This window comes from Bradysia coprophila, unplaced genomic scaffold, assembly GCF_014529535.1.
Source record: "Bradysia coprophila strain Holo2 unplaced genomic scaffold, BU_Bcop_v1 contig_538, whole genome shotgun sequence".
Classification (NCBI taxonomy): Eukaryota; Metazoa; Arthropoda; class Insecta; order Diptera; family Sciaridae; genus Bradysia; species Bradysia coprophila.
Window position 1 is genome coordinate 356,368 of NW_023503785.1, and position 12,892 is coordinate 369,259.

Genomic DNA, 12,892 nt, shown 5'->3' on the forward strand with positions numbered 1-12,892 from the left:
TTATCGAAAACAAAAGTCATGACCAACATCAGGGACGATAGAGAAATCAAAATTGGTGACACTGTCATTGAACGAGTCGACAGCTATGTATATCTAGGACATAAACTGAAGTTAGGTCTCGACAACCAGACTGCAGAAATAAGACGTAGGATTGGTCTTGCATGGGCAGCGTTCGGAAAACTCAGACTAATTTTCAAAAGCAAAATGAATAATAGTCTGAAACGCAAAGTTTTCGACACTTGTGTCCTTCCAGTGCTCACTTATGGAGCGGAAACGTTAACTTTAACGAAAGCATCCGAAGATAAATTGAGAGTGACACAAAGAGCCATGGAACGGAGTATGCTTGGAATAACACTCAGAGACAGAATGACGAATCAATGGATTCGACAACAAACCAGGGTCGTTGATGTCATGGAAAGAATAGCATCTCTGAAATGGAGCTGGGCGGGACATATTGCAAGAAGGACAGACGAACGTTGGACCAAAAAGATCATGAACTGGCGACCATATAAAAGACGAGCTATAGGTAGACCACCAGAGAGATGGACAAACGGAATTAAGAATATTGCAGGTACAAACTGGCAGCAAATGGCAATGGATCGTACGAAATGGAAAGAAGTTGGAGAGGCCTACATCCAGCAGTGGATAGAAACAGGCTGAAAAAGAAGAAGAAGAAGTGGAAAACTGTCCCGCAACGCATAAAAAACTTAGTGCAAAAGAAATGGAAGATTTTGAGAGAGTAAACGTATGACATTCTCTCACAAAATCGTGCATCCCTCTTTTTCAAACCTACAAACAACATTCTCTCACGAATTATTCATACGACCTCTATTTGACATCATTTTTGTGTGGTGTCGGTGCTAGAGAGCTGCTATGCCAAACCGCATAATGCTAATACCATTATAGTAATTGAAAATTTCGATTTAATGAAGTTCCGGTTCCCTAATGTAACACCCAACTAGTTAATGTGTCACACTTTCGGAATTACGCTAGCGAACTTAGATAAGGGGTGTAATTTCCTATGCCAAAGATCATATCCCACTTAGCTAGACGTTTCCCACGTAATCAACAATCCATTAGTAAAACATACATTTATTCATTAAACGACCTTTAAAATTACCCAAGCCCGAGACTCTTTTTACACACATATATTACCCCACCGTTACTTATCTTTTCCATAATAATCTTTATCAAAAAGGATCGCAAAAAGGTTTCAAAAGCACCACACACACACACACATAAAGCAGAAAATACGAAAGAAGAAAAAACTTCTAATAATAATCATAATAATGTCTCGCATGTTTTTGATATAATAATATTTGTACACACGACGAAGACGACGAAACACAGAACTACTATAAGAACCATAATATTATGGATAAATGGGTATGGCACCTTCTAAAATCAGACTTATGTTTATGCATGTTACCTATATAATATTAGGTTATTATGGCACTGGTGTGTATAATAACGTATGGTAGAGTACATCATTTCAGAATGGATACAATTTGTGTTTTTGTTATACACACATGCACAGCCCGGTCGCCGTTCGAGTGTTTTATCAGTGAAAGCTTTTTCTTTACGTATTTCGACGTAATGTACGTATACCTATAAAACCCCGAGCTTAATTAGTAACTTGAATTCCCATTAGCACCAAAACTTCTTCATTACTTTTAATTAAATTTTCTAACATAATATTTATTACCAGTCTCCTGTTCCAACACAGCAGATTTTATTATTTTATGTTGTAGAGAGCAACTCTCTTCATATATCCATATAAATACAGTAGAAGCCGTTTCTCCTGGAAAGCGCTTACACTTTCCGCCCATCATCCATGTTTCACCTATAAACTAACATATTATCTTGACGCCAATAGTACGACAAAATTTAATAGTGAGAGGAGACGATAAAGCCGTGTGTGTAAGTAAATGGTTACATTTCTGGTAACCCGGGTATGTAAAATGAAAAGCACAAATTTCTACAATTTTCGAGTACTTAACGACCATTCAACATACACACACACAAAGTGAGAGTTTCTGAACACCGTACCTGTAATGCATTTGGCAAGCAATTCTCTGGTGGCTTAACTTCTATTTCAGCTCCAGCATGAATAGCCTCTAGGATTGTGTCATCTGTGCTCGGTGGACATATGCTAACAGCGGTCGTACCATCTGAAAATTAAAATATTTAATTTAATAATAATATTTCACAGGAAAAATGTTCTGTGTGGTGGGGGGGGGGGGGGGGGGGCGGGTGCTTTAACTACAACAGGTAATAGAATGGAAATTTCAAAAAAACTAAAAACGTATGTAATGTTGTCGTTCTACAGCAAAAGAAACAGTTTTTTTTGAAAGGATCAGTTTGTAGTACAAATTTTATACTTTATACTGTGGTGACACAGATCACAGTAATCTATTGAATTGTATAGAGTCGCAGCAACCATTGAAACAGCCTATAAATACCAAGCATTCTTTGTAAATAAAATCATTCAATCACCAGCTTCGGCTGGCAACACATCTACTGTGTTTCATTTGTAGAACATCAGTTCCCACAATACTTTATACTTTATACAATGTTGTTAAATCCACGCCATTAGTCGTTATAATTAGTCGTTAGTTGTTACGATCTGTCAGTTTTTCTGTTTTCCGATTTAGTATGGAAATGAAAACTAAAATTGAGATATCTTTGCTGTTTTAAGCGGTTTTTCATATTTTTTTTGAACCAAAATGTTTTAAAATGGGTTTGGAATCGATTGGCATTAACAGATTGTGTGAAAATATTTTTTTCTATTTTATTATTTTGTTAATGTCAATCGATTCCAAACACACTGTAAAACATTTTGATCCAAGAAATATGAAAAACCACTTAAAACAGCAAAGACATCTCCCTCCATTTTAGTTTTCATTTCCATACTAAATCGCAAAATAGAAAAACTGACTCGTAACAAGGGAGAAAAAAGCTCTCTCTGACGTATCAATTTATACGACTAATGGCGTGGATCACTGTAAGTTTTTTTGACACATGTTTTCTGATTGCTACCGAATGTACGAAATTGTCCTTAATTTGTCCTATCATAATCCACTTCGATATTAAATGTAACTAGCTTACAGAATGACTTATGCAAGTCCACATGAACTAAGTACACGATTTTTGAAAACTTTGAAATCCTGTTTTTTAATCAAAATGAAACGTCCTCATTTTGTCCTAATATACACTTCAGCTGAAAGGCGAATATGTTTACTGCGCCTGAAGTAAGGTATAAGACAAATCTAAAATTTGGTTGGACATTAAGGACAAATTTAGAACATTTAATTGGTAACGGCTACAGGTAGCAGTCAGAAAACAGGTGCCAATTTGTAATCTATGTTACCTGTTGAAGGTTACCTGGAGACAAAGTTACCTACAACAGTTAAGATTTCCAACTATTTTTGTCAGTGCATTACATATATTAGATAAAAAGTTTTTCTATAAACTTCCCACATGAACTGGAGAAAGATAAGCAGCAATAGCCGAGACGTAACTATTTAAATATTTTCATAAACTTTATATTTACCAACGATGGCCAGTTTAAATTCGTCGAAGACAAATACTAATTTAAAGGTAAAGGCAAACATCTAGCAGAAAATACATTTCAAAATTAACTGCTCGAAGTATTTACCATCGAATCGAAACATTTCTGTATACGACGATAATCAAACAAAATGTAAGCATACCAACATGATTGTTGTGTGCACACTTGCTCGAATAGTTCATGTTAATAACAGAAATTCTATCATTTCTGATGAACCTGTTTATCGGAACACATTACATTCGACGATTGATGCTGCTTTGTATGCCTAAGGGCTGAAACTTTGATTTTTATTGCGGTGACAAAAGATGTATTTTGGTCCGAGAAACATATAGACTAGGTGTATTAGGTGTACTAGGTGTAAACTTGACGTCTACATAAATTTGACAGAGAAGTTAGATTTAATTTTGTTATTTCACGGGAGGACAGGAAAATTTTGTTAGTTTATCCGAATTTCGAGACAAACAGCAATTGCATATTTAGAGTTAGAATCAACCAACAAATAAGTTCATAATTCGTCACTACTTACTCCTTACATTCATACCGATACACAAATTTTCATGCCTTGGGGCCAAAATCAAGGTCAATTTTGGTCTCGATTTTTTCCCTCTGCATGAAAACTATTTTGACCCAATCAGTCTAGAAAAAACTTTGTACTTGGTTTGGACGATGTGTTTAAGCTACTTTTGCGAGTTTTAAGCAGCCAGAACGAAGTGAAATAATTCTCACATAGCTGGGTGATAATTACTGGGAATTAATTCCCCGGGTGCCAATCGAACTGGGTAATAATTCCTGGTTGAAATTCCCCGGGTGATAATTCATGGGCGTTAATTCCCTGGGTGATAATGCCAATCGAACCGGGTGAAATTCTGTCTAAAGGAATAATTCCCCGAGTGAAAATACATGAAAACCGTCCAGGTAGCTCAATCGGTAGAGCGATGGACTCACGCCCTATATGTCACGGGATCGACTCCCGCGTCAGACATAGTTCATAGGGTTTTTCCTAATCGTAAATGATTAGTCTCTGCTGTTAGTTACCACTAGTCAGCTCTATCGACCGTAATAGGTCTCTAAGAAAACCACAACAAAAAAATGCTGCTCACATGCGTAAGTCACAATCGTGATTCTAAAAATGTCAACCACTAGCGACACCTACTTGCACTTTCTATATGCTAATGTTGTTGATAACCGATGATAAACCGTTCACAATGGATTACAATTGGTTAGTGTTACTTACATGACCCACGTAGCCTCAATAAATTGTACCATTAGTTAACTAAGACACAACTGGCAAAAATCCCCAGTTCTATGTTGATGCAAACAAAAACCTTAATTTTTTTCACTCTATGTAGATAACCGATTTGATGTTTCTATTTCCAACTATTTTTCTCTCGAAAACTTTTTTAAGTGTAAAAGTTATTCGAGTGAAAATTCAAGCCATTCAAAATGTTGAAAGGAACTTTCGGCGAGCATACTTACACCATTCGCACTTCAACAATGTGAAATATTTTTGTTTGTAAATGAAAATTATTCAAAAACCTTTAATCGGTAAAGATGTGACGAAAGTGTCTGTAATAATTTCCAATTAACTGATTTCGTTGAAAGGTACATTGGACGTCAGTGCAATTTCGACATGGACTTACTTCAGCTGTTTCTCGGTTTCTCATAAAAACAAAAGTAATTTATATCTGTGTATGCCGGTGAAATAGTTGCATGCATATATAAAGACGTTTGGCCGATAATGTTTGTATGAGCGTTCCAACTAACGAACAGCTGAATCAAATTCATGACTAAATTTCACGACGCGTAAGCAGTTTTCTCTGAACAAATTTGCGTCCAAAAATTGCATATGACAATAAAGGAACATCAGTCAAAAATTCTTAAAAGAGTAAAGGTGACGCAAGTCCCTAAACATACTTCCAGAACACCTGATATCGCTGTAGGTGACGCATTCTGCGCTTGAACGCAAAAATTGTAAAAGCAAAAATTTGACCAAAAAAAATACTAAAGCAAGGCATCAGAACAGTCGGAGCGTTTGCTGCGACTTAGCCCCGTACGACCCGTAATCCTATTTCGTCCGTAACCATAATACGTCCGTAGCCGTAATACGCCCGGAACCCTAATACGTCTACAACCCTCTAATGCGTCTGTTACCAAAATGCAAGTCAAGTTGGGCATGGTCAAATTTACTGAAAGTGTTCATTTTTAAAATTGCGTATAGCGCAATTACGAAAGCCCGTACGAAGTACCTCTCAAATAAAACCAACAATTTACGACATTATTTTAGAAACCCAAAATTTTTTGCCAACTTTCCATTGGGTATTCAATTACCTCTCAAATAAAACAAAAATTAACAAAATCGGATGAGATTTTCTCAATTTATGTGCAAAAAACACTTAGGGCCGAGTAGCGGCCTTAGTTCAAAACTTTTTTTGCCATCATTCTATTCGGCATTCAATTATCTCTCAAATGAAACAAAAACTAGACAAGGCATCAGAACAGTCGGAGCGTTTGCTACGACTGAGCCCCGTACGACCCGTAAACCTATTTAGCCCGAAACCATTATACGTCCATAGCCCTAATAAGCCCGTAACCCTTATTCGTCCGATATCAAAATGCTTCCGTAACCTTATTGCGTACTTGACATCATTGTCTATTTTTGCAAATTGTAAACTGTAAGCGTTCATCTTTAAAATTGCGCTAAAAAATGTCCGTCCGTCCGTCCGTCCGTCCGTGACCCCTCTAGCTTGAGTAAATCACAACCTTTTTTCAAAATTCTTTTTTTCCCCGATTGGTATCGACAAAAGTAAGGTCAAGTTCGAAAACGGGCATGGTAGGGTCGGCCCCTCCAGAGCTAGGGCCCTATAGGTGTTTTTCAGTCTTTCGAAGATATCTACCGAAATACGCATGCAATAGCTCCTTGTGATATATCAAATGAAAGGTATTGACGAGTAGAACAAACTTGCTGAACATTGTTTTTGGGTAAGATGCAACGTGGGCTTGTTGGGAGGGCTCAAAGGTCGTTACTTGGCCCTAAGTGTTTTTTGCTCATAAATCGAGTAAATCTCATCCGATTTTGCCAGATTTAGTTTTTTATGGAAGGTAATTGAATACCGAAAAGAACGTGACGAAAAAAGTTTCAAATTAGGGCCCTTGGACTAAGGCCGCTACTCGGCCCTAAGTGTTTTTTGCACATAAATCGAGTAAATCTCATCCGATTTTGCTAGTTTTTGTTTCATTTGAGAGATAATTGAATGCCGAATAGAATGATGGCAAAAAAAGTTTCAAATTTGGGCCCTTGCACTAAGGCCGCTACTCGGCCCTAAGTGTTTTTTGCACATAAATCGAGTAAATCTCATCCGATTTTGCTAGTTTTTGTTTCATTTGAGAGATAATTGAATGCCGAATAGAATGATGGCAAAAAAAGTTTCAAATTTGGGCCCTTGCACTAAGGCCGCTACTCGGCCCTAAGTGTTTTTTGCACATAAATCGAGTAAATCTCATCCGATTTTGCTAGTTTTTGTTTCATTTGAGAGATAATTGAATGCCGAATAGAATGATGGCAAAAAAAGTTTCAAATTTGGGCCCTTGCACTAGGGCCGCTACTCGGCCCTAAGTGCTTTTTGCACATAAATCGAGTAAATCTCAACCGATTTTGCTAGTTTTTGTTTCATTTGAGAGGTAATTGAATACCCAATGGAAAGTTTGCAAAAAATTTTGGGTTTCTAAAATAATGTCGTAAATTGTTGGTTTTATTTGAAAGGTACTTCGTACGGGCTCTCGTAATTGCGCTATGCGCAATTTTAAAAATGAACAGTTTCAGTAAATTTGACAATGCCCAACTTGACTTGCATTTTGGTAACAGACGCATTAGAGGGTTTAGTGACGTATTAGGGTTCCGAGCTTATTAGGGCTACGGACGTTGTACGGGGCTAAGTCGCAGCAAACGCTCCGACTGTTCTGATGCCTTGTTTTTATTGAGGATTCGTCATCTATGAACATAACCAAATGCTTTGCCCTTACTGTCTGCTTCCAATTCGACGTGTTACAAACGGCATATTAATCTTATAAGCCCCCAGTACTTCGTACGGGGCTAAAAATGTCCGTCCGTCCGTCCGTCCGTCCGTCCGTCTGTGACCCCTCTAGCTTGAGCAAATCACAACCTTTTTTCAAAATTCTTTTTTTCCCCGATTGGTATCGACAAAAGTAAGGTCAAGTTCGAAAATGGGCATGGTAGGGTCGGCCCTTCCAGAGCTAGGCCCCTATAGGTGTTTTTCAGTCTTTCGACGATATCTACCGAAATACGCACGCAATAGCTGCTTGTGATATATCAAATGAAAGGTATTGACGAGTAGAACAAAGTTGCTGAACATTGTTTTTGGGTAAGATGTAACGTGGGCTTGTTGGGAGGGCTCAAAGGTCGTTACTCGGCCCTAAGTGTTTTTTGCACATAAATCGAGTAAATCTCATCCGATTTTGCTAGTTTTTGTTTCATTTGAGAGATAATTGAATGCCAAATAGAATGATGGCAGAAAAAGTTTCAAATTTGGGCCCTTGCACTAAGGCCGCTACTCGGCCCTAAGTGCTCTTTGCACATAAATCGAGTAAATCTCAACCGATTTTGCTATTTTTTGTTTCATTTGAGAGGTAATTTAATACCCAATGGAAAGTTGGTAAAAAATTTTGGGTCTCTAAAATAATGTCGTAAATGTCGGTTTTATTTGAGAGGTACTTCGTACGGGCTTTCGTAATTGCGCTATGCGCAATTTTAAAAATGTACAGTTTCAGTAAATTTGACAATGCCCAACTTGACTTACATTTTGGTAACAGACGCATTAGAGGGTTGTAGACGTATTAGGGTTCCGGGCTTATTAGGGCTACGGACGTATTATGGTTGCGGACGAAATAGGATTACGGGTTGTACGGGGCTAAGTCGCAGCAAACGCTCCGACTGTTCTGAAGCCTTGTTTTATTGCGGATTCGTTATCTATGAACATATACAAATGCTTTGCCTACCGTCTGCTTCCAATTCAACATGTTACAAACGGCATATTAATCTTAAACTTCGTACGGGGCTAAAAATGTTAAGTCACAAAGTGGCAGATGATTCGGCTTTTTTCCGTTTGGTCATTCTTTCAGGACGTCTTTTTCCCTATTTTGACAATTTAGTTAACATTACTTTACTCAACATCTGCCACTTGTGACGCAATTTTTTTTTGTAGAGATTTCGGTCAAATTTTTGCTTTTACAATTTTCGTTCAAGCCCAGAATGCGTCACCTACAGCGAGATATCAGTGGTTTTGGAAGTGTGCACAGGGACTTGTCATTTTTTAACCTTTTGAGGGTTTTTGATTGATATCAGTTCTTTTGGAAGAACTATTACCAAGATTTTTAAAGTGCAAGCACAAGTTCTGTGTAGTTTGTTTTCCTATTTCTATCCGTTAACGCTGATAAAATGTGTCCTCTCATTGCACTGATGCAGGCGCTTTATATGTTACACTTACTCATAGATATACTGATAGTCCATTGCCAATTCGCAACGTTAAAAATGTCGAATGATCTATTGGCGCATGATCTAGCAAAAATAAATGATTTGCATGAAAGCAGTACCATGTACGAAAAAGTGTTTTCTCGACGTTTCAGAATGTCCTCTATCCGAATGTGAAATAAAAAAAATTGATCCGAAAACCTCGAAAACGCGAAAACCGCGAAAAATTTCGCGAATATTGTGATCCACCAAGCCAACTTACATTTACGAAAGGGATCCTCAAAACTTCCTCTACAACATATCAAAAGTTAATTTGTTTATCTAGTGTCGAAATATCGCGACTTCGTCGCTCATTTACGACCCACTATAAACAAAACGTCGTTCTTAACTTATGCTAAGAGGCTTTTTTAGCGCACTCGATTCCAGAACTCGCCTCCGGCTCGTGCTGGAAACCTCTCGTTCGCTAAAAAAGTCTCTTAGCATGCGTTAGGAAAAATACTATTTTTTTTACTTGAATGCTCGTTCAATACAACATACTGTCTGGTATGTGCATAAATTTTCATAGATTTTCGATGTATGACCTACTATATTACGACCGATGGAGCAGAATTTCCAGCTATGAATTGTTATTCCAAAAAAGCTCTTACTGTACACTAACCAGTTGACGGCTAGAAAAAATATGAATATTTTATGGCATGATGGATTTCTTTGAAACGAGTTTGTTGTTGAAAAAAGTTTCACATACTTTTAGGGGTTTCCGGATAGATTCTGTACCATGGCCATTATAACACTTATAGTTTTGGGTAACGCGTTTACCTATACATAGAAATGAATAGTCCACTCAAAAAAACTCGTATTGCAGATTCGTATAGAGCAGCTTCCACCCTACAGACACTTCGACAAAAATTATATGTGAATAGCGTCAATAGTGTCACACCCTTGGGATCTTCTCAAAATCGGATAAATCAAAAGTCCGAAATATCAGGGATTGAAGGTCGGAATCCTTCCCAACTTGATAACTTCCCAGACTCTACAGTTTTGGTCGAGCTAATGCGATTATAGAGTTCATTGAAGAGAACAAACTTGCCAAAGAAAGTAGGTTTCTAGCTCATCATCCTCAGGAGCTGCAGCTGGGAATATGGATGAAAGTCGCAAAAATGTCGGCATTTCAGGTATCTCTTGTAGGAACTGTATGCCTGAAATCAAATGAGGAAGTATGACGAAAACAAGTTTTCTCATCCACCGCTCCCACTTGTAGAATTCTAGAATTTCTTCTGGTTTCCGTCTGGACTATTTGGATTATTAACCCATGCATCCTAAAATTCCATCACTCAAATGGTCCACCATGCCTTCCTGGACTTATGGAATTATTGATTTCGTAAGAGGTTGGTTCGTAGATAGGAGTTGACTCAAATGGTAAAACTGCTTCCATTAATAACGAATGGAATTTTCTTCACATGCGGGATTTTAAAAGGTCATTTCTTACTTTTACGGTTTTATTTAATATAAGAATAATTTCATGTTCCGGTAGTCCCATTTCGTTTGGATTTTACGGTCTTCTTCTGAAACCGGTACTAATTCTTTAATTAAATTTTCGATTTCAATGTCGATGATATTTGTATTTGTTTTAACCAATAATTCGTTTGATAAGTCTTCCGATAGAAATATTGATGACATGTAAGCTGGGATCGCCAAGTCTTCTAACTTTCTAATAAGAGAAATGTTACGTAAGTCACAATAAAAGTTACGTCAGTGGCTTCCGTATTCGATCACGACCAAAAAAATAAATATATTTTTTTAGTGGAACCCTCGAAATAAATTCAATTTCCACTTCGTTTGCGTGACAGTTCTTTTGTTCTATTTTACAGCTGTCATGTAGACGGAGGCTAAACGGAGTGCTCTTTTTAAATGGAAACTATACTTTATACTCAACACAAAAAATTGTATGCAGTACAACACATTTCTACCAACATAAAAACGCTAAACGTCATGCAAGCAACGTAACAAGTCTTATATTCACCCGAAACTTGGGTTCCGTAAAATTTCAGATCCGCTGAGCCTTCACTATGTTTATATACTCTGGTATACTTGGAGGGTCATACAGATGCAGATACGCGGATGGCACACACAAAATTTGACAGTTTCATACTTCGTGACCTCCCCAAGTGTAGGTTTGTTCCAAGGACGCACGAGTTCTAAAATTACTGTCAAATTTCATCAATAGAGACATAATCGCATCAACATTTGTATGTAAAATCACGTAGGTTATGTTGCTGTGGAGGATATCGTTGCCGTTCGTGTTGTCAAAGTTCGGGTTTACAGTTATTTGGAACAAACCTATACAGCCGTGACAAAATGATTCGAACACGAGATGTCATCCATAGGACCATAACCACAACTTATTTTTCTTTGCTATTTTGACAATGGCATTGTTAATAGTGTTGAGGTTATGGTTCTATGGATGACAGTTTGACATTTCATTTCACATTGGAAGAAACCTATGTCTCCGTCAAATCTGATACTTTTTGATGATCTCGATGGATTCGAAATCGTTGATTCAATACCTAAAACTCATCGAACCAAAAGACCAAAACAGCCCGGGCTATGGCGGGTTCCCGGAAAAGTGCACTGAATGTGCAAGATCAGCGTATTTAATTTACAGTTTGTTTCAAAGTGTTCATCGTCAAATTTTCTTTTAATACTCACAGAATCGATAAGAATATATCATCAGGTTAACGAAGAGTGGAAAAAAAATGTCGAATGCATTGAACTGAAAGTTTCAATTCGTAACGAATTTTGGCAATGAATGATTTTAAATGATGACAAAATTTCTCTTTGTAATGTTCTTTTATTGGTAGAAACGATTTTTTTCTTTATTATTTTGAAATCTTCCTTTTACAGATGACAGCCAAATCGTTTTTACCGTCAAATAACATATTTTCAAGCGTGACGAACCTGTGTGTAAGCTTCGTAGGTGGCATTCTATTTTCAACGTATATATACTCAATTCGGTTTGTGAAACCAAGTAACAACAGGGAAACTTCCACTTTCTTTCTTTTCGAAATTTTATGTGAAAAAGGAAATTTATGAAATGTGATGAAAAGAAACTTAATATTGGGCACTGTATGTAATCCATGTATGGATGTGTACGTTTTATTGGCTGCTTGTTCCTTGTAATCTTCTTGTGTACGCTTTCACATAGAAATACAGCATGACCTCTCCCCCCGCCTCTCCTCTAACTACATATATATACACAACCGTTTTGTATTGATGCCAGTAAAACTTCGATTCGGAAGATAGAATTCTCTTATTCTGTACGAGAACATTTTAATTTGACATTAATGTGGCACGGCATGGCATAGCAAAATAGTTGAACCGATGATATTTTGTGAATTGGGAGTTGGGTATTTTTGGTGGAAACATATGGCAAAATGGGTTTGTTGATGTTACCATAAAATCTGCAATTACATACATTGTGTATGGTATGTATGTTCATAATATGTAGTGAAAACCGCACGACAAATCGGACCATCTAAAGGGAATGTTCTATAAATGGTTCATTCATTGACTTTACCGGAAGTTTTATCCGTTCCGGTACGTATGATGTGTCAACTAAAATATCCATTTTTTATGCCATTGGTGGAGTTGAAATGTTTTTTTTTTCTGCAACAGACAACGACAATGGGACCATATTGTGCCATAATTTTTTTAGGCGAAGAGTGCTACGACTCGTAGTATAGCCTACGGGTAGCGGAAAGAAGTCGAACGTACCTTTTCACATAGAATGTGGCGACATTTGTTTGCTGTGAGCAAAATTTGAACATACTTATGTCCGA

At 37.3% G+C, this 12,892-nt stretch overlaps 1 protein-coding gene across 3 annotated transcripts in view; it reads right to left on the bottom strand.

The window, feature by feature from the left end:
* Window positions 1-12,892, bottom strand: part of LOC119083016 (protein eva-1 homolog C-like) — a 316,459-nt gene that overhangs the window by 108,987 nt on the left and 194,580 nt on the right. For all 3 annotated transcript variants that reach the window (XM_037192653.1, XM_037192654.1, XM_037192655.1), the window contains exon 5: window positions 2,050-2,171. In XM_037192653.1, the coding sequence (XP_037048548.1) occupies window positions 2,050-2,171 (122 nt within the window). The remainder of the gene's footprint in view (window positions 1-2,049; window positions 2,172-12,892) is intronic.